Source organism: Panthera onca, chromosome D4, assembly GCF_046562875.1.
Source record: "Panthera onca isolate mPanOnc1 chromosome D4, mPanOnc1 haplotype 2, whole genome shotgun sequence".
NCBI lineage: Eukaryota > Metazoa > Chordata > Mammalia > Carnivora > Felidae > Panthera > Panthera onca.
In genome coordinates this window covers 40,754,700-40,780,155 of record NC_138351.1, presented here as the reverse complement: position 1 = coordinate 40,780,155, position 25,456 = coordinate 40,754,700, and the positions used below count along the sequence as shown (strand labels likewise).

General features: G+C 40.0%; 1 protein-coding gene across 9 annotated transcripts in view; it reads left to right on the top strand.

The window, feature by feature from the left end:
- The window catches only part of FREM1 (FRAS1 related extracellular matrix 1), a 165,811-nt gene extending 140,727 nt beyond the window's left edge, over nucleotides 1-25,084 (top strand). For 5 of the 9 annotated variants that reach the window (XM_078436796.2, XM_078436793.2, XM_078436792.2 and 2 more), the window contains 8 exons: nucleotides 4,535-4,684; nucleotides 6,429-6,667; nucleotides 7,764-7,811; nucleotides 8,093-8,257; nucleotides 8,442-8,594; nucleotides 9,020-9,135; nucleotides 19,789-19,874; nucleotides 21,685-25,084. In XM_078436796.2, the coding sequence (XP_078292922.2) occupies nucleotides 4,535-4,684; nucleotides 6,429-6,667; nucleotides 7,764-7,811; nucleotides 8,093-8,257; nucleotides 8,442-8,594; nucleotides 9,020-9,135; nucleotides 19,789-19,874; nucleotides 21,685-21,890 (1,163 nt within the window). In that variant the 3' untranslated portion in view covers nucleotides 21,891-25,084. Of the gene's footprint in view, nucleotides 1-4,534; nucleotides 4,685-6,428; nucleotides 6,668-7,763; nucleotides 7,812-8,092; nucleotides 8,258-8,441; nucleotides 8,595-9,019; nucleotides 9,136-19,119; nucleotides 19,148-19,788; nucleotides 19,875-21,684 lie in introns of all 9 variants that reach the window. The other 4 variants (XM_078436795.2, XM_078436804.2, XM_078436794.2 and 1 more) reach the window with 3 other exon arrangements.
- Nucleotides 25,085-25,456: the final 372 nt, after the last annotated feature.

Sequence of the window (25,456 nt, the reverse complement as noted above, 5' to 3'; positions counted from 1 at the left end):
ATAGGGAAATCAATCACAATGGATTAGAGGCCCACTCTAGTGTGACTTTATCTTGACAGTTACATCTGTAATGAGCTTTTTTCCAAATAAGGTCACATTCTGAAGTACTAGGAATTAGGATTTCAACATACAGATTTTGAGTGACCCAACTCAACCTATAGCAATGAACCTTAAATTTGACATGAAACAACCCAGATATCGCGTTGGCCTCCTTCGTGTGATATTTAAGTTTGACTTGCGTAAGTTTGTTCTTCAAGTGACCTACTTTGTAGAAGAGCTGTTTCCATTATGTATCTGATGTTTACCCACAGGTGGCCACAGGCTCTTAGGTTCTGGTCAACCCTAAGATGAAAGGATTTGGGGCAATTGCTCTGTGTATTCCCGTTTTGTACTTCATGTTAAGGCAGTCCCAGCCTTTCCACTTAAAAAAAAAAAAAAGATTTATTTATTTATTTTGAGAGAGAGAGAAAAAAAAGTGTGGGGGCAGGGGGGGCAGCAGGTGGCAGAGAGGGAGAGAGAGAATCTCAAGCAGGCTCTACTCTCGATCCTGGGACTTGATCCTACAACTCTAGGATCATGACCTGAGCCAAAATCAAGAATGGGATGCTTAACCTAATGAGCTACCCAGGCACCCCTACAACTTTTCCACTTTTTGAGAGCCAAGAGTCGTTGTTATATGTCATCTTTATTATTTGAGGTCCGTTTGTCTCGAGATCTGGAGTGATTCTGGCTTTTAGTAGAGTTTGAGCAGCCTTGCCGGGTACTCTGTTGGGATTGATAGGAACTAAAAAGTATCATGTTTCGGGGAACCTCTCAGAGGTTCCACTGGATAAGACAAATACTGATTTGTCTAGAAGAGTTTACATGCTTTTGTGAGTAGATACTAGACTTCTGGAGCATCTAACTGGTCATGAATTTGGGGATTATTTAGACATTTTAAGAAAAAAAAATCTTGTAAGTTAGAAAGAAACAATCTTTGCCCATTCATTGTTTTAGAATTTATTAGCCAGAAATGGTTTCATAAATTGAAGGCTTGCTTTAGAACATTTCAAAGTTCCCTATGTTCACAGGTCCTAGAAATGTTTATATACTCCCATATTGTTTTTTTTTAAATTTTTTTTAATGTTTATTTATTTTGAGAGAGAGACAGAGTGTGAACAGGGGAAGGACAGAGGGAGAGGGAGACACAGAATCTGAAGCAGGCTCCCAGCTCTGAGCTGTCAGCACAGAGCCTGATGCGGGGCTCGAACTCACGAGCGGTGAGATCATGGCCTGAGCTGAGGTCAGGTGCACAACCGAATGAGCCACCCAGGCTCCCCCACTCCCATATTGTTAATCCTTGCCTCTTCTGGGTCTGGTTGTTCCCATCCCCATGCCCCACCCCCATGCCCAAAGCAATCTGCTTATTTGCTTAAAAACAGCAGCCTCTATGAAGGGCGAAGAAACAGAGCGAGAAATCAAAATTGGTGGGCTATTGGAAGGTTTGAGAATTTTTAGGAGGGGGTGGAGAGAAACGGGGTCCTTGTTGAGACTGGTGAGCTATGCCTTGCTGCCATTGTACTGAACCCAAAGCTAATTCTGCTGATTTAGCATTCAGCTATTGTGGCTGATCTTGATTAGAAGTGTAAATACTCTTAAGGAAAAGATTGTTGTCCTTTCAAGTATGTGTTCTTGAAAGGTTTGCTGCTTTCCTAATTGAACGACTAAGTCATTCCTAAGAGTCAAAATGTTTTCCAAAGGAACAGAGCTCTAACATGGCATTTACTAAAAAACATTGAGCAAATGTCTTTCCATCGTAAAATCCGCTTTGCAGGCAAGTATCCAGTAATGGACCTACTCTGTAAAGTGTGTGTCTGCATAAAATGACACCTTTTCTTCAACGCCTTTTGTTTTATGGGAACAGGAGGCCGGTTCAAGCCTTCTGAAATTGCTTATAATCTCAGTGATTTAACAACTACTTTGCACCTTGAAAATGGGAGAGGAAGGAAAAAGAAAAACCCAGAAAGTTCTTACTTCCAATCTCGTTAACCTAGAAAAGTTGGTTCTATGTGCACACCTGGTAGGCATAGAAACAAAACTGAAATGCAAGCAAACCAATCAGAAAGTACTTAAATGAAATTTGGAATAGATTTTCTCTAACCATCTGGTTCTACTCCATAAGGTCATAGAACAATGTTAAGGTGTTTTGGGGGGGGAGGGGGGGGAGGTAAAAGAGGTACTATAATGTTTTTAAAACATGATTCTTCAAATAAGAGGCAATTGGTTGGGACTTGGAATTCTTTGTTGTTGTTATTGGACTTTTATTTGGATAATGCTTGACTTTTGGGGTTTTGAGAGTCAAAACAGTTCTTTGAATATTAACATTCTTAGTATTTATATACTCTCTTCACTGTCTGGTCTCTTATCCCTTCATGCCAGGTTTATTACAACGGCTGCCTCTGTGGTCTCCCCACTTCTAGCCTCTTTGCCCGCCTTCCTGGGCTCCTAAATCTTTTTGCGTAACACTCAGATTCGTTTTTCTAAGACATTCATTTTCAAGGGCCTTCCCTGTTGCCTATGGCTGAAAGTCTGAATCCAGCCACCTGGTGTCCAGGGCTCTCTGCCTTCTGGCTACATCCCACCGTTGCTGCCCTCCTACCTCCTAGTGCCTGGCGTGACCTCCCTTCCAGCCAGCTAATTTGCTCAGCCTTCCCTGTTCAAGGCCTTTGCTACCTTCCTGCCTTTGCTTGCGCTGTTTTCCCACTTCCTCCCTCCCAAACCTACCAACTCTGGAGCCCACGTGCATTTAGTATTTACCATCCATCCTGTATCTTTTGGCGGCTAATCATACATAGCCTTGAACAGTGGACTTTTCTGACATTTACATCTTGTCTCTTCAAAGAGATTTTAATCCTTTATGTCAGGGCTTGCCGATGTTGTACCTCTGGTATTCTCCATAGCAGCTAAAGCAAAGGTAAGTACACGATAGAGACAAAAATGTATATGTATAGGTTGATTTAATCCGTCCATGAGGTGGGAATTATATAGTATTTTATGTTAGGTGTTTCAACTTCTGTTTTTGCAAAGATCGCGAAAGTAATTGATTTATGAATCAGTTCGTATGGAAAACTGAAATTGGCTGTCAGCTTGGGTTTTTTTTTTTAATAAAATTATTTCAAATACACTTAATTCTTTCCCCCCTCTAAGGGCAGCCAAGAGTAGGATGGGTGAACAGTTTCCTCTTTCCATTGAATTCTGCTGGGGGATTGAAGAAACTTTGATTAGATCCTTAAATCTGTAGGTGACACGACCTTCAAACAGGTGGCTGTCATATAGATGGACCAAACGAGAGGCATAAATCTGCAGCAGACAATCTACAGGAAGACAAGAATCCAGATTTTCGGAAGAGAAGGCTAGGAAAAAAAAAAAGTTTGACTGCTTATATAGATGGGTTTATGGGAATAAGAGTCCTCACGTAGCCAATGAGTAAATGCCACAGAGTCAAGTTTTCAAAACTTAGTCCTGGAAGGTTAAACCATAAATTTGTTTTCTTTTTTTCCCCTCAACCTTTAGCCTCCTTTCCCTACCGAACAGTACTTTTTTTTTTTTTTTTTTAACTCCTCCCACCATTTTTTCTTCTAAATAAACTAAAGGGGGAGACCCTGTAATCCATGCCATGGAAACTGGTCAGGATTAGACAGTCTCACAAGATTCTTCCAGCTTTCGTATTTCGTGTTTCTGGGGCTCCTTTGCATCCCACCTTAGCGGTGACAGAATGGCTGGGGATATGTTTGTAAGTTCCAAACCGTTTGGGATTAAGTTCACAAAGTTACTGTGAACCTAGCTTGATTGTAACTCCATGAGCAGAGGCAGACAGAAAGGGAAAACAACAACAACAACAACAACAACAACAACAACAACAACAACAACAACATTGGCTCTATTTCTAAAACCCCCAGCCCATAAATACTCTCTAGGAGGATATCAAATACTGAGTATTACATCATTAGAAAAAGCATTTGTGGGCTAGAAGGACCTCAGGAAGTGGAACAGCCGATAGAGGCAGCTGTCTTCAGAAATCAATCATTTCAAGGGTTCCATGAATAGTGTGAAGTACCATCCAATAATCACTTTTAACTGCCTGTACCAACCTCTTAAGATTTTTGGAACTATTAAGGTTTTAAGATTGCAGTACTTGTTTATTTCTAAGAAGAGAAGGGGCAGGTCGGGGGGGGGGGGGGTGGGTGGGTGGAATAAGCCTTGGATCTCATCGACTAGCCATTTTTTTTGTTGTTGTTGTTCATCCCTTGCCTAATGGGGCTCACTTTTTTTGTTACAGTGTTTGCATTGAAACGGAATCATCATTGTCCAGGAACAAATGCGGTCTTTTAATATTATTTGGGAGAACAGCAGGACCTCAGTGTGTCGGGAGCAGTACAATAGCTCACTCGGGCTACTGCAGCCTCGCTGTAGACATGTTAATTAATATATTTCTCTGACACCTAGGTGATTGAAATAGCAATTAAAGAGTAATTAAAATGTTTACTTCTTGTAGGAATGTCAACTAAGATGTGGAATATAGCAATTACCTATGACGGATTAGAGGAAGATGATGAGGTCTTTGAAGTAATTCTCAACTCCCCCGTGAATGCAGTTCTTGGCATAAAGACAAAAGCGGCAGTGAAAATTTTGGACTCAAAAGGAGGTATTCTTTTGATCCTCATCTCGAAATCAGGAGCGGTCCTGGCGCTCTGGCTGCTGGCTTTCAACAGCCAGTGTGCCTGATAACGCCTTCAAATCAGAATGCTTAATTTCTTGTCAAGAAAGCAACCTCGGTCGTGTTGCAGGCCCTTTATTCTGCTTTTCTGCTTCATGTGGTTTTCGTCCCGCTAAGAACTCTCGTTTGAGAAAGGCAACAAGTCAGTGCCGTAGTTGTTGTGTTTTTTTTTTTTTTCTCCTACCCGTTTGTTGTTCTCACCGAGGGGGAAACAATGTTGGTGAGAATCTATCGACAATTATTTTCCCCCAGAGTTTGTAGGGCTGTAATTATCTTCCTCTGTGGAAGAGAGCTCTTAATGCCTAAAATCTGAGCCCCCACTGTAGTGTGACCAGGAAAATTCTAAGAGAGGAAGGAATTGGAGAAAAATAGACGTGAAAGATGCAGCTGGCTAGGGGATTCAGGAGCAGCTGGAGAATATTAATGAATAACCTTGGAGTGCAGAGCCAAAATAGGTCCTGGATAGTATATGCAAAAGAACGACCTGTGAACTAAATAAAATAAAGACCAAGCACAGTCCTTGCTGCTCTGATTTTTTTCTTCCTGCCAAACCCTTTCTACTTACGTGTCTATTTAGCATTTGACAAGTGTCCAGTTACCATGCACAGACTTAGACCCCTGATTTTACACCTGTCATGCCCCATGGTATGTTTTCCTTACCTGAAATCCACTCTCTCCTGTTCTTTCTCATCCTATAATAAAATATAGACATTATCCTCTTCCCTTTATAATACTCATGTTTCCACAACATCTTTTCCCACCATCTTTATTGCCAAATTCACTTGTTTTTCAATAGAATTTTCTGTTCACAGGAAATACATACAATACGTGAACTCCACGCTTTAGACATGAAGTATAAAATATCCACATGAGGGTTCTGGGTTTAGGTTTTTGTGATACTTATTGGGAATGTTTCCCATAGAAGTAGCTCCAGTAAGGTTTATTGGATATTTGTTCCGTGACAGTTGAATGCTCATTTTTATTTATTGTATTATTTTTAAATTTTTTTAATGTTTATTTTATTTTTGAGAGAGAGAGAGAGAGCATGAGCGGGAGGGGGGCAGAGAGAGAGGGAATCACAGAATCTGAAGCAGGTTCCAGGCTCTGAGCTGTCAGCACAAAGCCCAACGCAGGACTTGAACTCACGAACCATGATATCGTGACCCAAGCTGAAGTCGGACGCTCAACCGACTGAGCCACCCAGGTGCCCCTGAGTGCTAATTTTTAGAACTGTTACTTGATTGCACTTTTCCAACAGTTTCAGTTTCTACCTCTAGGAGACTGGGGAAAGGATTAACCCTTGGAAGTGTTTACAGAGTGATGCTTGGTCAGTGAAATAAACCTGATCTATTGAGGAATTCTGGAACACGAAGTGAGGCCGTTTCTCAAGTATGTGGCATGATTATAAAATCATGACAATGGTTTCCATTTGTGGTTTGTGAAATCATCGTCCTGACTTTATAATCGCCCTGTAGATGTGCAGAAGGGCACGGCTCTCCTGCACGGAAACTGATGAAGAGTAGAGGAGTTTCTGGCAAATGGCAAAAAGGCAACATCTGGTGGGAACACCATCCATCTCAGTTCAATGACAAGCTGCCCCGGGGGCTGTGTCGACGTGATCACTTATCTGTTTGTGTACAATGAACTGACCTGCCATCTTTCATGCCTCCAGGACAGTGCTATCCTTCATATTCCTTCAACCCAAACAAGCACAGTGCGTGGGAGAAGGGCCTTTGGCGCCCACTGTCCCCAGGGTCTTCCTCACCCGCCTCTTCTGGTTCCTTTCATCTGGAAAGAAGACCCCTTCCATCTTCCAAGCGGCCAGCAGTCACCAGGGGAGACACTCTCCAGGGCTTTGCTTCCACAGATCTTTCTCGTATGAAGCTGAGGACCCAAGGGAAAGGCAAAACAGTAAGGATGGGGAGCTTCGGGGATGTGACGTGTGGAGTACATTGTGAAAGAATCAAAAAATACTAATGAGCGTTCCCCAACGCTGCAGAAGCTGTTTGCTTCTCATAATGAGTGGGAGCCATGGTTCTGTGCCCAATCAGGCAGTGTCTTTTGTATACAGATATCAGAATGCTGCCACACTTCCTTCATGGTACTACTTGAGGTGATGGATATGCTGACTCATCCATATGGTTTCTGCTTTGGTTCCTTTTGTGATCAAAACAGATAGGGAATGACCAGTGACCCTGGAACAGAACGAGATTATATGATCTACTCGGGTGTGGAAACTATGATGTTGACTTTATTAGCCCAGAATTATAATCAGGCAAACACTCATGAGTGTATGTGCATTCCTCTGTGTGTGTGTGTGTGTGTGTGTGTGTGTGTGTGTGTGTGTGTGTGTATGTTTTCTTAGACCGCTGGGTACTATTGACATATCACCAAAGTAAGGATGTCTTTTCTCCATAACTGAAGCTATGAATGTCCAAATCAACATTGATAAGTTGTGAATAGGTCCAGTGATTTTAAAAACTCTAATGATTTGATCATGGAAAGTTTTTTTTTTTTTTTTAATGTTTATTTATTTTTGAGAGAGAGAGAGAGAGAATGTGGGGGGGAGGGACAGAGAGAGAGGAAGAGGCTCTCCACTGACATCAGAGAGCCCCATGTGGGGCTCAAACTCAAACCACAAGATCATGACCTAAGCTGAAGTCAGCACTTAACCAACTGAGCCACTCAGGAGCCCCTGGGTATGGAAAGTCTTAAGAAACATACGAGTTTTGTTTCTTTCTTCTTCTTCTTCTTCTTTTTTTAATGTTTATTTATTTTTTGAGGGAGAGAGAGAGAGCCCGATGCGGGGCTCGAACTCACGGACTGCAAGATCATGACCTGAGCCAAAGTCGGACACTTAACCGACTGAGCCACCCAGGCGCCCCTTAGGAAACATATGTTTTAAAAATTTTTAGACACTAACAAGATCTTACTGAAAGGGTTTTACCCCAGTGCTAGTTATTTTTCAAGCCAAGTTTATTCATATTTTGTACTTTATTGATTTCAGGTTCTTCCATCCTCTGTTTATAGAAATGGAACAGACATCATCTATAATGTAAGCACAGTTTGAGAGAATTACTAAATTTCTTGTATTTATGGATGCAAAACATTTAGCGAAATCATTTTTCTTCTGCATTTATGTATTTCTCTTAAAAGCCTGTTTTGAAATTTGTTTCAGAGGCTTGGATGGCCAGGAAAGAAAAAAAACAAACACCACAAACTTTTATCTTTTTTGCTTTAATCCAAATTTTGAGTTGCTCATTTTCCCGACAAAAGTTTTTGTTTGCTACCTGGGTGTTCATATTTTCTTCATTGTTGCTTTCTGATTTCCTCAAGTATCATGGAATGGTTTCCCTGCAACTACAGGATGATAGTTCCCCATCTCGCAAAAGGAAGGCCAACATATCCAGTATTAATCAGCCACAGGAGACAAGCCAAGGGGCAGAACTGCCTCAGGCAGATAAGGTGGAATCCACAACTGGCTCGCACTTCTCCAGACAGGTAGGAAAATCTTTTTACTTCCTATTCACCTGAAAGCCAGCTGTTTGCTGGGCCATAAAACTGCCTTCTAGCTTGGGGACTGATTGCTCAACACCAATGCTACCTAACAAATGAAAACCTAAAGAAGGTGGGTGTGTGCTTAGCTTACATGAAGTCAAGTCTACATCACCTCTCCTTCCCACAGGCCCGGTTGCCCTCATTTCCAAAGAACTGCACACTGGAATTAAAGGGACTCTTCCACTTCCAAGAAAGCCTCCGAAAGCTGTACAAGTGTGATGGGATTACCTGGAGAGTGTGGAGCCCCCAAACCGAGGTGGGACCCGGGATGAACAGCAAAGTAGCTTTGCTGGCCGTATGCTCTGTGATAAGCTGATAGCAAGTGATCTGACGCTTCGTCCACCTGCCCTTGTCACACTTGGAAGGTGAAGAGGAAAATAGGGCCCAGGTGGTGTTTTGCAAATCACAAAACACATTAGGTAATCGATGCAATTGAAGAAGGTGTTTACTCGTGTCGTTAAATCGTCAGAATGTCAAGGGTGTAAAATCGAAACAGTGAGGACTTCAGTGGTGTTTTCTGTAGAGAGCCATCACATCTCTCAAGGTGGAGAATTGGGATAAGGGCCGACCTCCAAGGTGGAGAATTGGGATAAGGGTGACAAAATGACTCTGTTCAAGATAGGGGACTCATAGATTCTTTGTGCGGAGAGCAGGCTGTAGATTTTAAAGACTGTTATCATGTCAACATGGACAACTGTATTTCAGGAGGTGGAAGGTGGATCCTGCCCAGCTGGGTGGCACCGTCACTCAGGCTACTGCCACTCCGTGATCACGGAACAGAAAGGCACCTGGGACACAGCAGCCCGAGCTTGCCAAGAACAGTAAGAAACCCTATTTCCTGTTAATTAATGTTTTCTTTCATACCGTTTCTCTTTTTTCTCATGCAACTTCGGGGTCGCTTCTTTCATTCAAGCGTCGAGTGTCTGATATCTACTTGGTTTTGTTTTAGGAACCCCAGGAGAGTTCTGTAGTTCAGGATGGATTTGAGATTGACCTTGATAATGTATTTTGACTTACCGCTTTTATGTGAAAAATGTGCCATTGCCGAAGTTCTAGTTTTTAGCTTTTCTTGATCTTTTGGAGAAAGTCAGAAGGAGCTTTTCTGAGTCCACAGCATTGTAGTTTCTATCATTTTATTATTAGTAGTATTAAGTAAGGATTCCTGCCCACGAATTTGAAAATACATGGAAATGAAAGGATCAGATCTATGACAATGCAAGAGACATTGATGATTGTGAAGCCAGACAAGTTGGACAAAGGGTCAGTGGGTCCGTGGGCAATGGGACACAAGATGACTTGTGGTCAAATAATGACAACAAAATTTATCTATTCCAGAAAGACTTTAAAAATGCATATGTGCCTATCCCTGGCCCCCCCTTTTCGTCTACCTGGATATTATTCGGCTAATATGCCCCAACCGCTGGAAACTGAGACTAGAGAAGTCTCTGGTGAATAACAGTCAGATTTTGCACTTCATCAAATTCAAAAAATTATGCTCCTCTAAAAACACTATTAAGAGGGGCACCTGGATGGGTCACTCGGTTAAGCGTCCAATGTCGGCTCAGGTCACGATCTCATGGTCTGTGAGTTGGAGCCCCGCGTCAGGTTCTGTGCTGACAACTCAGAGCCTGGAGTCTGCTTCAGATTGTGTCTCTCTTTCTGCCCCTCCCTCACACACACACACACACACACACACACACAAAATCTCTCTCTCTCTCTCTCGAAAATAAACATTAAAAAAGATTTAAAAATAAATAAATAAAAACACTATTAAGAAAATGAAAGAGCAGGGGCGCCTGGGTGGCTCAGTCGGTTGAGCGACCGACTTCGGCTCAGGTCATGATCTCACCACTCGTGAGTTCGAGCCCCGCATCAGGCTCTGTGCTGACAGCTCAGAGCCTGGAGCCTGCTTCAGATTCTGTGTCTCCCTCACTCTCTGCTCCTCCCCTGCTCACACTCTGTCTCTCTCTCTCAAGAATAAAGATTTAAAAAAATTAAAAAGAAAAAAAGAAAATGAAAGAGCAAACCACATTTGGGAAAGCCAATCTCAAATCGTATATCTACCTAGGTCTCAAATCCAGAAAACGCAGACAATTCCTATAAATCAATAACAAGAAGACAACCTGATTAAAAACATAGCAAATGACTTGGAGGCTTCACAAGAAAAGATATTCAATTAGTCAATAAGTACATGAAAAGATATACCACCATTAGACGTCAGGGAAACGCAGATGAAAACCACGGTGAAATACCATTTCACACCCACTGTAAAATCACCAAGACTGCCAACGTCAGATGGTGTAGAGCCAATGGAATTCTCACGTGTGTTGGTGGAACGGTAAAATGGTACCACCGCTTTGTAGAACCGTCTGGCACTTTCTTATGTTTACACGCATTTACCCTGTGACCTGACGTCTCTACGCTTAGGTACTTACCCAAGAGAAATAAAAGTAGATGCTAAAAAAAAAAAAGGTGGGGGGGCATTCGCAAGAATGTCATGGCAACTTTTTCCGTAATAATAATGGTTCGGGTCTGGGGCACCTGGGGGGCTCAGCGCTTGATCTCAGGGTCGTGGGTTCAGGCCCCGCACTGGGCTCTGTGCCAGCAGGGAAGCCTACTTGAAAAAATTAGCTTAGTTGATTTATAGAGGTGGTTTATGTTTTCTCCATCAACAAGGAAATAGATAAATTTTCTTTTTTGATCATTTATTTTATAAATGATAAAATGGAATGAACTAAAACTTCCAACCATGTGGATAAATCTCAAAAACACGTAGAGAGGAAGCAGCCCATCATAAAAGAGTAGAAAATATATGATTTTTTGATACGAATAGGAAAAACTAATTTATTAGTTGGTGTTAGAAATAAAAAAAAACCTGTTATCTCTGGCAGGGATTGTAGGGTGACTAAAAAACCATGAGGTAGTAGCATGAGGTAATATTCTAGAGTGATGGAAATGTTCTATGTCTTGCTCTGGATGGTTGTTACCTGAATATAACTGTTAAAGTTCATTGAATTGAATACTTAAACATTTGTGCATTTGATTCTATGTAAGTTATAACTAGTTTTTAAAAGGCTAATAAAATATTTTCAAAGTCTATTTTTTATTTTTTTAAATTTCTCATTCCTTTTAAAAAATTTGTCAAATTTTTATTTATTTATTTTTGAGAGAGAAAGAGAGGGAGAGAGAAAGCACAAGTGGGACAGGGCAGAGAGAGGAGGAAACACAGAATCTGAAGCGGGCTCCAGGCTCTGAGCTGTTAGCACAGAGCCCCACGCAGGTCTTGAACCTACAAACCGTGAGATCATGACCTGAGCTGAAGTCGGACATTCAACTGACTGAGCCACCCAGGTGCCCCTAAAAGTCTACTTAAAAACTGGTCAAATTGGGGTGCTTGGGTGGCTCAGTCGGTTAAGCATCCGACTTGAGCTCAGGTCATGATCTCATGGTTCACAAGTTCAAGTTCTGAATTTGGCTCTGTGCTGACAGCTCAGAGCCTGGAGCCTGTTTCAGATTCTGTGTCTCCCTCTCTCTCTGCCCCTTCCCTGCTCTCACTCTATCTCTCACTCTCGAAAATAAATAAATGTTAAAAAAACAAAAACTGGTCAAGTCAACCACCATTTTCTTCACTAATGTATTTCATGTCTTAAGTATAAGTATGGGTACCATAGAGGTTAAACAGTGGCTTTCAGGCTTCTGTTGGTGAGTGGGTGGTATAAGATAAATTAAACTATTTTTTTAAATCATATAAATAATTATTGCTTAAATGCATATATTCCCATCATGTTATATGTTAGGAAGAGTTATGACATCCTGTCATCCAAATAACTGGTGTCTTCCTTTTATTTAAAGTTTGTCTTAATGCTTTGAAAGCTCGGGTAGGAAGACTAGCATAGGTCTTTCTCCCTGCCCCCCCCCCCCCCACCTTGAGGAAAAAGTTTTGGTGTAGAATCAGAACCTCTCTGAATTAGCAATGAGAAGATTGCAACATGCTACGAAGGGAAGGATATGGTTTCTTTCCTGATGAAAGTGAAAGCAAGTACAGAAATACAGTTATGCTGCAGCCAGGGTTATCGAGATCAAATTGCCGTGGGGATTTGTTGGTAAAATATAGATGAAAAACAACAGAACCCCCACACCTCAAGTTTGAAAGCAGCCTTATTGTTTATTTTCCACTGTTACTCAAATAGCAGTGCAAGTAACTCCGCTGGCCTATAATGAAGCTTTAACCGGTCCTTCATGTTATGAGAAAAATAAGGACGTGTATTGAGCGACATCTTTCCATCCATCCATCAATGTTGGCATAAGGTCACCAAGTATTTTTAACTTGGACTGTTCTTTACTCTGATATTATGATCTTCTAGCTTTTTGGTGTCAAAACTCATTTCTTTTGAAATAATGGCAGGGGCGCCTGGGTGGCGCAGTCGGTTAAGCGTCCGACTTCAGCCAGGTCACGATCTCGCGGTCCGTGAGTTCGAGCCCCGCGTCAGGCTCTGGGCCGATGGCTCGGAGCCTGGAGCCTGTTTCCGATTCTGTGTCTCCCTCTCTCTCTGCCCCTCCCCCGTTCATGCTCTGTCTCTCTCTGTCCCAAAAATAAAAAAAAAAAAAAAAAAAAAAAAAAAAAAAAAAAAAAAAAAAAAAAAGAAATAATGGCAATTTATGGTAACATTGATACCTTCATGGTGACTAACCTACATGAATCCCCCAATATATATATTTTTTATTTTATTGATCCGTCTCATTGCAGCTAGGTTTTAATGGTGAGTACAAAAAGTGGAAAGACTGGAAATGCAAATTGGTGCAGCCACTCTGGAAAACAGTGTGGAGGTTCCTCAAAAAATTAAAAATAGACCTACCCTATGACCCAGCAATAGCACTGCTAGGAATTTACCCAAGGGATACAGGAGGGCTGATGCACAGGGGCACTTGTACCCCAATGTTTACAGCAGCACTCTCAACAACAGCCAAATTATGGAAAGAGCCTAAATGTCCATCAACTGATGAATGGATAAAGAAATTGTGGTTTGTATACACAATGGAATACTACGTGGCAACGAGAAAGAATGAAATATGGCCTTTTGTAGCAACGTGGATGGAACTGGAGCGTGCTATGTTAAGTGAAATAAGTTATACAGAAAAAGACAGATCCTATATGGTTTCACTCTTATGTGGATCCTGAGAAACTTAACAGAAACCCATGGGGGAGGGGAAGGAAAAAAAAAAAAGAGTTAGAGAGGGAAGGAAGCAAACCATAAGAGACTCTTAAAAACTGGGAATAAACTGAGGGTTGATGGGGGGTGGGAGGGAGGGGAGGGTGGGTGGTGGGTATTGAGGAGGGCACCTTTTGGGATGAGTACTGGGTGTCGTATGGAAACCAATTTGACAATAAATTTCATAAAAAAAAAAGAAAAAAAACCCAAAAGTGGAGAGACTAGTTACACATCTATTAATCTAGTCATACATCTATTAATTTTATACATCTGCTCATCCCAATAATAAACTTAAGGCCCAAATTATTTTAAAAGCCTAGCTACTTCCTCATGCATTTGACCTAAGATTTCATCTGCAACTTGGGTCGAAGCATTGTACCCTGACCCTGTTACGGCAGCCTGACCTTGCCGGTGATGCCTTCCTTTGATATTACCCCTTATTGTTTACAGAATTCTTTCACATATAGTAACTGATCTGATCCTCTCATCACTTCTGTGGCATTATTGTCTGCAGATAAAACAGAAGACATTTGGGGGAGCAAAATCACTTGCTCGTGATCACACAGGCGAGTAAGTGGAAGCCACAGGACTCCCATTTTCTATGACACTCTCCAAAACAGCTCCATAAACACAGGGACTCTCTCATCTCAGGTGAATCGACAGCACAGCTATGTTGAACTAACCTAAAGCAGGTTCCCAAATGGAGTATTAATATTTTGTATCTTTCGCGGCACAAACGTGTTATGATTTTTATTAAATTATGGAGTCTAAATTTCCTTTGGATTGGAATCAAAGTTACCTTTCACAGCAAACCTAAGGTACAGTCAGGTTCTCGGTTTAATTCACTGCATTCAACAAATATTTGGGTACTTACCATACTAGAAATATCTAGACAAGACTGCACTAAAAACTTTTTAAAAAATGTTTATTTACTTTTGAGAGAGAGAGAGAGACAGAGAGAGAGAGAGAGAGAGAGAGAGAGAGACAGAGTGTGAGCAGATGAAAGGCAGAGAGAGGGAGACAGAGAATCTGAAGCAGGCTCCAGGCTCTGAGCTGTCAGCACAGAGCCCAACGCAGGGTTCGGACTCACAAACTGCGAGATCATGACCTGAGTGGAAGTTGGACACTTACCCAACTGAGCCACCCAGGCGATCCCAGACTGCGTTTTAAAAAAAAATTTTTTTAACGTTTGTTTTTTATTTTGGGGACAGAGAGCATAAGTGGGGGGAGAGTCAGAGAGAGAGGGAGACACAGAATCTGAAACAGGCTCCAGGCTCTGAGCTGTCAGCACAGAGCCCGACGCGGGGCTCGATCTCACGGACCGTGAGATCATGACCTGAGCCGAAGTCGGACGCTTAACCGACTGAGCCACCCAGGTGCCCCCAGACTGCATTTTAAAGTCTTATCCCCCAGTATTGGCCCCACAAACCAATAACTAAATGATTCTTCATTCATCAATGAGCTTCATAGAAATTGACAGCATCTTTCTCCAGATATGGCTGTCCTTACGGCAAGTCTTTAAACGCTGCATTTTACATCAGTAGGGTGTTTCATACAATCCTGACAATTCCTTCCCACATCTCCTTCTCAGAAAGCTCTATTAAGAATGTGAAAGTCACTAAATTTAAATGGTAGCATTTAGCTTTCACTGAGTTGATGTCTTACTGTAGATCTAGTTAAGAAGTTCTCTGGATCTCAGTGCAACAATGTGAGGTACAAGCAGTATTTGTTGATTGCATATATGAGAACATAAATGGTATTTAGAAATAGTATAAACAGGAGGATAGTTTGTGCTAGAATAACTATTATAACATCTATTATAGTAGTGATGGAAAATTTCCATCTCTCTTATTAATTCAAGGATATTAAAGATCATATCTAGTAGATCAAACATGATGTTATAAGCAGGTTCAGAAGTAATTTGTTCAATTATTTTTGAAGTTATTTTGATAAATGCTGGTCTCAGGGAATTGTTTTAAGCTCTAAAACTGTGATTTCTTTATAGATATTAAACTGAGAAAGCTTTCAGGACAAAAATAATTAAGGACAATTGGAGTTTTTCCATCATATTTTAGAAAGAAACTAATTATGTATCAGTAATATAAACTCTTTCAAATTGCACATTATCTATTTGCCAGAATGGTCCAGAACTTAAAACGTCTATCAAATACCATTTCTGATGGTATCCCAGAATGTGTTAAGAGAGGTAAGGAAACTGCGTGTGTGTGAGATTTTTAAAATATCACGAAAAGCTTTCATTTTGAAACTTTATTTGGAAAAGATGAGTATGAATATGTGATCTGATTGTATTTGTTTGACACTTCAATATGCATCGCATCTCAAAAGGACAAGAATGATTACCCCCGGGAACTGTTGATAACTAGTTACATTTCACAAAATGTACATTGATAACTCGTTACATTTCACAAAATGTCTAGCGGGGAGTGGAAAGCAAAACTGAAAAGGAAAACGAAAAGATCTCCATAGTCCTTTGGTTTGGTCCTTCTGCAAGGAACATTTTTGGGCAGGAGGCCCCCCTCCTCAGGGTAATTTTTCTCTGAACCCCGAGACCTCCTCTACCAGTCATTGTGTTTTTGTTCACCTGTTGGGTCTCCGTGCCTCCCTTCACCTATTCCCTTTCAGGGTCATTTTGTTTTGTTCTTCTCCACCATCTTTGTCTTGAACACCAGATACTCTTCACTATATCATACACCTGAATCTGATATAACACTGCCCGTTAACAATACTGGAATTAAGATAAAAAAAAACTTAATTAAAAATATGTATATAAAAGAAAGAACAACAGATATTCTGGGAATCATCAATTCCTTCTGTGCTATAAAACTTACAGTTTTAACATTTCGCAACCTGGATATTTGCCTTCCTGTGACTTAATTTTAGGAGAGGTTTTTACAGTTTATAATTAGAGTTACTATTAATACTAGTATGTTTTTGATTTGGTATCAGGGATCATTATTCAATTCTGGGCTGCGTTTCCTGGGGCTCCCTCCCTTCCCTGAAGATCCTTTACTAAGGGTCGTTTACAGCACCCATGTTTCAGGAAGAACAACAAATTTGGCTTTACTCCTTGTCCCTAATCAGATTGCTAACTCAACTCAATCTTTATCTCCCATCTCCTTTCCTCTCCATTGGTGTTTTATTATTTTTCCAACTCAGAGGAGCCAGACTCCTAGATTAGGTATTTCTTGAATTTACATATTGTAATCTCATCTGCTCGTTTCCTTAGGCAGTCATTGTACATTGGTAATTCTCTTATTATAAATCATTATCTATGAAACCATTTTGTTTTCCCACAGGAGTGTCTGGAACCCCTGCTGGCCTATCCTTAAAGAGTTGCTCTGAAGTACATCTGTACTTACTCAAAACATTTCAAAGGAGTAGATGTGTATTTCTTTACCTAGGCAAATCAAAGTTTCTGTTTTTATTTTTTTTTAAATTTTATTTATTTATTTATTTATTTTTTTTGGTGAACAATATAATTACATTTTATTTAATTTTTTTAACTTTTTTCTTTTTTTTCAATATATGAAATTTAAAGTTTCTGTTTTTAACACTATACTTTGAATGCCTTCAAATTGCAGAGCTGTCAAAAGATTTTTATTTATGTGTCTCTCTTTTTTTTCATTTGTATATCTCTCTATATACATATCTATATAAATAACGTTCATGCCAGTGAAAATGGATTTTACAAAGTCTGTTCTAACGATAGTTTCAAGAATCTTAAAGCAAGAGGAGACGGTAAATATCCTTGAATGAGACCTGTTACTGCCTGATGATGAAGGCTCCAGTTGTATCCGTAAAGGAATTAGAGGCAGAGCGGGAAGAGAACGCAGGTCTCCCACACTCTGTTCAGTACACCATGTTGAGTGAGGCAGCCCCGTGAGCCTTCCCTTGGCCTACATTTAACACACATTTGATACTCTGGGTTCTAAACCCTCAACACGTTAGAATTACCATATTGGATGTGAGAGGAAGGGAAGAAGTTGTGCCGTCAAATCTGCTGTAACTGTCAGACAGGAGATGACAGTAAATAATGAGGTCAGAGCCCAGTCACCAAAACCCAAATCCAGCAGGCTGAGGCCACTAGGAGAAGGGTAAAGAAGAGAGCCTTATGTATCTCAGAAGTCCTAGAACTTACCACTGCATTATAGAACAGTAAAGTACTGGTTTTAGTGGGGAAAAAATCATTAAGAAATGGATAAATTATGTTCACCATAGGTGATCTGGAAAAGCAGAGAAATGCCTCTGAAGTTTGGAAAGACAGGCAAAATGAATAAAATTCAATTCAACAGTTTTCTAAACAGGTACAAGTATTACCAGTTTTGTTTCCTACTTTTAAAAACGTCAGTGGATATTAACCAGACAAGAACCTGGTGGCTTTGTTTCTTGTTTGAAATTTTCTGTATTAAAAAAAAAAAAAAAAAAAAAAGAACAAAAGAAAAAAATAATTACAAGCCTTTTACTGAAGGCATTTTAAAGAGCTTTTAATGAGCACTGTTGGAGAATTAGAAACAATCAAATATTGCTTATAGGAATAATTCAGCTAGCTACAAAAATAGTTCATAAAGAATTCTCATGCCAGTTATAATGTCTATCATCAAAAAGATAGGAGATAACAATTCCTGGTGAGGACTTGGAGAAAAAAAAACCCCGCCGTGTACTAGTGATGAGATTGCAAATTGGTGCAGACACTGTGGAAAACAGTATGGAGTATCCTCAAAAGATTCTAGACAGAACTACCTTGGGGCGCCTGGTTCGCTCAGCCAATGGAGTGTGCGACTCTGGGTTGTGGCTCAGGTCATGATCAAGCCCTGAGTTGGGCTCTGAGCTGAGTTTGGAGCCTGCTTAAGATCCTCTCTTTCTTTCCCTCTGCCCCTCTCTTCTGCTCATGCTCCCTCGCTCTCTCTTGCTCTCTCTCTCTCTCTCTCTCTCTCCCTAAAAAGAAAAAAAGAACTACCAGATGATCCAGAAATTCCACTTCTGGGATTATATCTGAAGGAAATCAAAATAGAATGTTGTGGAGATATCTGCACCCCCATGTTGTAGCATGTTTATTATTTATAATAGCTGAGGCATTGAAATAACCTAAGCTTCCATCGACAGATGAATGAATAAAGAAGTTGTGATACACATACACACACCCAGGAATATTATTCAGCCATAAAAAAGAAGGAAATCCTACCATTTGTAACAACATGATATGCATCGAGAGTATTATGCAAAGTGAAATGAATCTGATAGAGAAAGACAAATACTATACAATCTCACTGATATGTAGAATCTTAAAACAAAACAAAACAACAAACTCACAAGAAAAAAGATCAGATGTGAGTGGCAGAGGCCAGGGATATGGGGTGAAGTAATTGGATGAAGGTGGTCAAAAGGTACAGACTTTCAGATGATTAAGTACTGGGATATCACATACAATATGAGGAATGTAGCTGACACTGATATATGATATTATATGATATTATATGATATATGATATATGAGAGTTATTAAGAGAGTAAATCCGAAGAGTTCTCACCACAAGGAAATAATTTTGTTTTTCCTGTTTTTTTCTATCTATACGAGACGATGGATGCTACCTAAACTCACCATGGTAATCATCTTACAATGCATATGAGTCAAGTCATTATGCTATACACCTTAAACATAAAAACAATTCTATTTGGGGGGAAAATATGTATGATTATAGGACTATGTGCTTTAACTTTTTTACAGCCTATGAACATTTCATTCTCATTTCACTGAGTATGATCAAAGGGTCACAATTATTGGGATATTTGATTAAACACACCAAGTGCAAGATGTCGGCCTCGAGTAATTTTATCTGAATAGTCTGCGTTACCTTACTGGTCAAATTAACTGGATACTTGCCAAATTTATGCCATTTAGAGATAGACCCTCTGCGAGAGGAGTAATATTTTGGCATTAATTTTTATAAGTAGGTAGTTGCTGACTTTTCTAAAGATATTTAAACACTGTTGAATTTGTGCCTAGATAGTATAAAAAAACATCCTTTCTTTGCTGTTACCTATCCCACCCTACAGATAGTCGTTAAAATAAAAAAAAATGAAAGAGTATAAAAGTCTTGGAAAATTTTCCGTGTGTGTGTGTGTGTGTGTGTGTGTGTGTGTACACTTTTCTATTTTGAACAGATTTGATTTCTGTTCTGTATTCCATATCAACAGGAGTGTTGGAGTCCCTGTCACCAATGCTTTCCTTTTTGTTTGTTTGCAGTCACCTGGGCAGCCTCGTCACCGTTCTCTCCAGGCAGCATATGCGGTGGCTGTGGGACATCAGCGGACGGAAGCCATTTTGGATAGGCAAGTGTCTGCGCTGAGGAGGGAGGCAAGAACATGAAGGAGGCGTCTCCCTCCCATGGGCCAAATAATTGTGGTTTACAGTAACGGGCAACAGTTCGATGATTGGACAGTCTATTTTTTTCTTTTTTGGAGGGGGCACCCAGTGGATGGTCTGCCTTTTAAAACTCATTTTAGTTACACAATGCTTTCATTTTTGGAGATCTATCTCAAAGAAATAATAAGGGATGTGGCTTGGATTATAGGTAAGAGAATTCAACAAATGGTATTTCTAAAAGTAAAAAATTAGAAACACTTGTCAATAGGGGATGGTTAAATAAATTATAGTATAGCCACAAGAAGGAGTATTTAATATTTAATGCTTTTGTAAGGCATAAAATATTAAAGACATAACAAAGTGCTTTATGTTTATTATTTCATTCAAGAAATACATGTTGGAAGCATATTATATATAAAATACATAACGTATTGCATTTGTGGCAGGTGCTAAGTAAAAAAGCAGAGTCCACAGCGATATGAAGCAGAAAATAATTATGAGAAAAAATTTATATGCATGTGATATATATATATGCATATATAAAGAAATACATTAAAGAATTAGAAATGTTTGCAGCTATTGACAAGTATAGTCGATCTTAATTTTATCCTTTGTTTTCTGAAGTTTTAACATCTTCTTCAATTTTAACAAGAATACAAATCTCTTCAGATTCTATTTTTAGAAGTAGAATTCTCAGGGTGCTTCAAAGTCACCCTCTGACCTTGAAGGTAATGGATTTCAGGGAACTGTACTAAACCCAATCTTGGCTTCTCCGAATCTCTGTAATACATAGTACATCTCAAAATTCTGAAATTTTCTGAGAGTATTAAGCTAAAGCTAGAGGAGACATTTTCTTCACTTCCACAATGACTGATTTCAAGGCTCTGTTCCCACAGAATACTTAGGCATAGCATCTTCTGATCAAAGATGCAAGGAAACAATCCGGAAGGAGATAGTTCATTTTATTCTACCCCAAAATATTGAGGGAGGCTCACTCAGGAGGTTATAGGTTATGCAGCTAAGACTATTTTCATGGTTAAATTTGGTTGGGAGATGTCAGATCATGGTGTTACAGGGGATTCTTTTCTGATTTTATTCTCTTTATTTCTATTATGAAGGAGAGTGAGGAGGAGGAATGTTTCTTTAAGAAAAATTACAAAAGCTTTGCAACACTGAAGTGTAATTTGTAAAATTGCCAGTGGGAGTAGAGAGGCAAGTTGAGAAAAGCTGCTTTTTGTTGGAATTATAGCAGACTGAAAAAAAATCTTACGTTCCAGACTAAAAATAATATCTAGTTAAGCTACTCTCGAATATGAAAACCAAGAGATTTAAATAGCAAAGAAGAAGAACTATAGACAAGAGTGTAACCTGTTTCCCTGGGATAGGAGTTCTGCCTGTGGAATAATACGAATAATAATTGCCATTTATTAAACATGCATGCGTGCTGTGAAACGTACATGCATTATCTTATTTCATACTGAAAATGGCCCTCGATATACTATTTTTATTCCCATTTCTTAGATGAGGAAACTAAAACTCAAAGTGGTTAAGTAACCTGCCCGAAGATGCTCAACTAGCAAGTGGTAGATCGAGGATTTGGATTCGGATCGGCCAAATGTTCTCAACTGTGTCTTAGGATTCCCAGATCCTATTCTGTGTTTCAGAATGTAGGCTCATGTTTGTACATGATTGCTGAGATTAGAGCAAGAGACTGATGTGATATACCCAAGCATAAATGTAATAAAATAATTTGGCACATTCTTTGGTTCACATCAGGTTTGAATGACCAAGTGCATGCTGGCCACTGGGAGTGGATTGGTGGTGAACCTGTCGTCTTCACCAACTGGAGGAAGGGCCCCCCTCAACGTTCAAAGCCTGGGAAGAACTGTGTTTTGGCTCAAAGACAAGGGAAATGGCAAACGCAGGACTGTAGCAAGAGCAAACCGCACAGTTACGTGTGCTCCAGGAAACTTGAAATGTAACTAGCCTTACAGGTGCCCACTTGGAATTTCTCACCTATTTATTTACAGGATTTGTACATGTTGTTCAATAGAAGACAAGGTGTCATGATTGACTGGGTACATTTTTTTTTTTTTTAATCATAGTTTATGAGTGATTCTATCTGGTAAAAAAGGAACATAGAAGAAGAGTTCCAGGAAGATCAATCAATGAATATTTCTTTAGGGAAGACAGACAATTCTTGGATTTCAATACATTTCAGAATAAATGCCTGAAGTATTATATGGTCCAAGATTTGCTGATTCCAGGAGACTCCCATCCTGACCCCACTCCATATCTGAGTCAGTACCAATTTCATGGTCCTTGGATTTTTTTTTTTAATCCCAATATCTCAAATGAGCCCATTCCAAAATCTGTATTGCTGGTGCTTCTCCCACTTCAGTCTGAGTAAAAGAAATTCTACCGGTTCCTTAAATCACAGTTGAGGTGCCATCGTTGCTTTGTCCCTTTGGAGGTCTTTCACATGTGAAACCTAAGATAAGAGGCTGTGGATAAAAAGAGTATTGTCCGTGGTGGAAAAGGAAGGCTTTATATGGGAGAATCTCACAGATGCAAACTCATTTGCAAAGCTCTAGTTCAAGTGAGAATTCAGAGGCTACCAGTACCGCAGAGGTCTACCCATCACCACTCGTGAGACAGATTGCTTTCTTCAATGAAAATGTTGGCCTTGTACCATTCCAAAGCCAATCATTCCATTTCCCTGGCCTTACGGATTCATGAGAAATCTGAAGCCACACGAACCTCTCTTTTCATTTGTGTGTGTAGTACACGGTGACATTTCTCAAGGACGTTTGAAATAGAGTATATGTGAATGAGGGTTACAAGTTGGGAGAAAAACGCTGCTTCCTCAGAAGTGTCCCAATGAACTATGTTGATGAACAAAGAAAAATAATACTGAAAACAGAGCCCTTGAAATCCTATATTCTCAGGAAGGATTTTGATATAATTTTGAGCCCTGAAGTCTTTAATATTTGTAGAAATGGCACGCTAAGTTGATTCGCTAACATAAAGGTACCTTATTAATTTATAATATCAGCAGAACAAAACATTTTTGTACCAGTGAGACGTGTTGCAGCCTTACAAGAACTCCCATCTGAAATCAAGGTTTAATTACAGGAAATTAGAAATTTACTTCTGAAGCGTTCGCTCTAAATTTTCCTCTTCACAATCACTGAAAAGAACGGTTGTGCCAAATGTAACTTTCTCTCTGAGCACCGGTGTAATTTCAGCATCAAAATGGGGTTCCCAAGTAGACGAAAGCTGTGGTGCAGGTTTTATTATAATAACATGTTCAGTAAAACTAAAATAAACTGAAGAGATTCAGTCCGGTTTCTGGATATAACGCATGACCAGCTTGTTTTATTTCTGCTCATTTATCAAGATTTTAGTGATTAGAAGTATTTACAAAGAGCAGCTGGGATAAAGTTTAGGCATTAATGGCATCGCGGAGTCAGAAGGCTCCTTACCTTCGGTATCACGAGTAGTCTGGACTGATACAACATCCAGATCTCTTGTATGACACAAGCATTCTCTGGTATTTAACCAAAAGATTCAAAACCCACCCTCCATACCAGCTCCCATCCTTTCTGGTCCACGGGCCTCTGCAGTGCGGGCAGGTGAGATGCCAGTTAAAGAAACGAAGAGTTGTTTACCTAAAGAGGTCCATCCTAGGAGGGAAAGTAAAAGTTCAAGAAATGGAGAACTCAGGGGCCACTTCTTCCTACTAAAACCCTAGGATTATGTTAACTAGTTAAAACTGGGAATCCAGAACCATGGCTGTTGAGTAGAACCTGGTCAGTGTGGTAGATTTTATCATACTTTTCTGAAATGACAATGATATGTAAGTGTAATTGCAAATGTTAGCACAAGGAGAGGGTGTTTTGATTTGTATAGCAACTAGAAATACGAGAATAATATTTTTAAGTATTCCTGCTTGTGAAGGCAGCAATCAGGTTGTAATAGCCAAGTAATTGAAAGAAGATAACAAACAAGCATTTGGACAAGTTGGGGAGCTGGGCAATATTTATCATGAACTTATTCCTTTCTCATATTCCTTTCTCCATTCCCCTTTGACTCAGGGGGGAAAAAGAAGTAAATGATTGTCATCTGAAAAATAAACAGACAGACAGACAGACAAACACACACACACACACACACACACACACACACACACACAAGCAAAAAAAGGAGCGGGGGGCACCTAACTGGCTCGGTCGATGGAATGTGCAACACTTCATCTTGGTGTTGTGAGTTTGAGCCCCAGGTCGGATGTAGAGACTACTTAAAATCTTAAAAAAAATTTTTTTAATGTTTATTTTTGAGAGAGAGAAAGAGAGAGAGAGCACGAGTGAGGGAGAGGCAGAGAGAGAGGGAGACACAGAATCTGAAGCAGGCTCCAGGTTCTGAGCTGTCAGCCCAGAGCCCAACACGGGGCTCAAAACCACAAACTGCGAGATCATGACCTGAGCTAAAGTGGATGCTGAATCGACTGAGCCACCCAGGTACCCCAAAAAATAAAAGCTTAAAAAAAAGTAAATTATCGTCATGTTCTCTCTGCCAAGATCGGTCATTGTCACCTGTCAGGTTCTGGTGGGAGCAGGAAGGAAGGAAATGGTGTAATGGTAGAACAGGAAGGGGAGATTATAGGAGAAAGGAGAGAAGGGTTGAGCAGAAGAGATGGGACAGGTGGTAGCTAAGAAGGAGAGCATCAGAAAGAAAGACTTACGTGCCACCCGGCTCTTCTCCCCAGATTCGAGTACCTTAGGAAAAGTCCCCTCTATCCAAGAGCATCAACCCAGCTAAACAGTGTGTAGCTTTTCAGTATCCTGTGATGTTTGCTTTTTAACCAAAGCATACATATATATACATATATATGTATGGCATATATTTTGCTAAACATAAACTTAAAAACAGATGATAATTATTTCATCTCCTTCCAAGGAATGGTAAAAATGAACCAGGTGATCTTTATTTACATTTCCATTTTTGTATATTTTTAATACAGTCAAAAAGAACACACACATGTTTTTTCATTAACACTATGGTTCTGTATAATTCAAACCAAGAACTGGTGCTGATTAATTTTTGCAACCAAGCCGCATGTTCAATGTACTGTTTCTAGCATTGTATCAAAATTAATAAAATGATCTTATTTCTACTTCTGAACCACTGTTGCTTTAATTTTTAACATTTTATATTTATTATTTCTTTAAGTTTATTTATTTTGGGAAAGACAGAGGAAGTGTGAGTAGGGGAGTGGCAGACAAAGGGGGGGGAGAGAAAATCCTAAGCAGGCTCTGCATGGTCAGCACAGAGCCCGAGGCTGGGCTCAACTCACAAAACTGAGATCATGACCTGAACCGAAATTCACTCAGACGCTTAACTGACTGAGCCACCCAGGAGCCCCTAACGTTTTGTATTTACTCTATCCACGGTAAGAAGGGATGGGAAAGAAAACTCAGCATGTCTTTTTTATCCTTACTGTTTAAAGCAAACTTTAGTTACATGGCTTTCATCCATCTACTCAGCC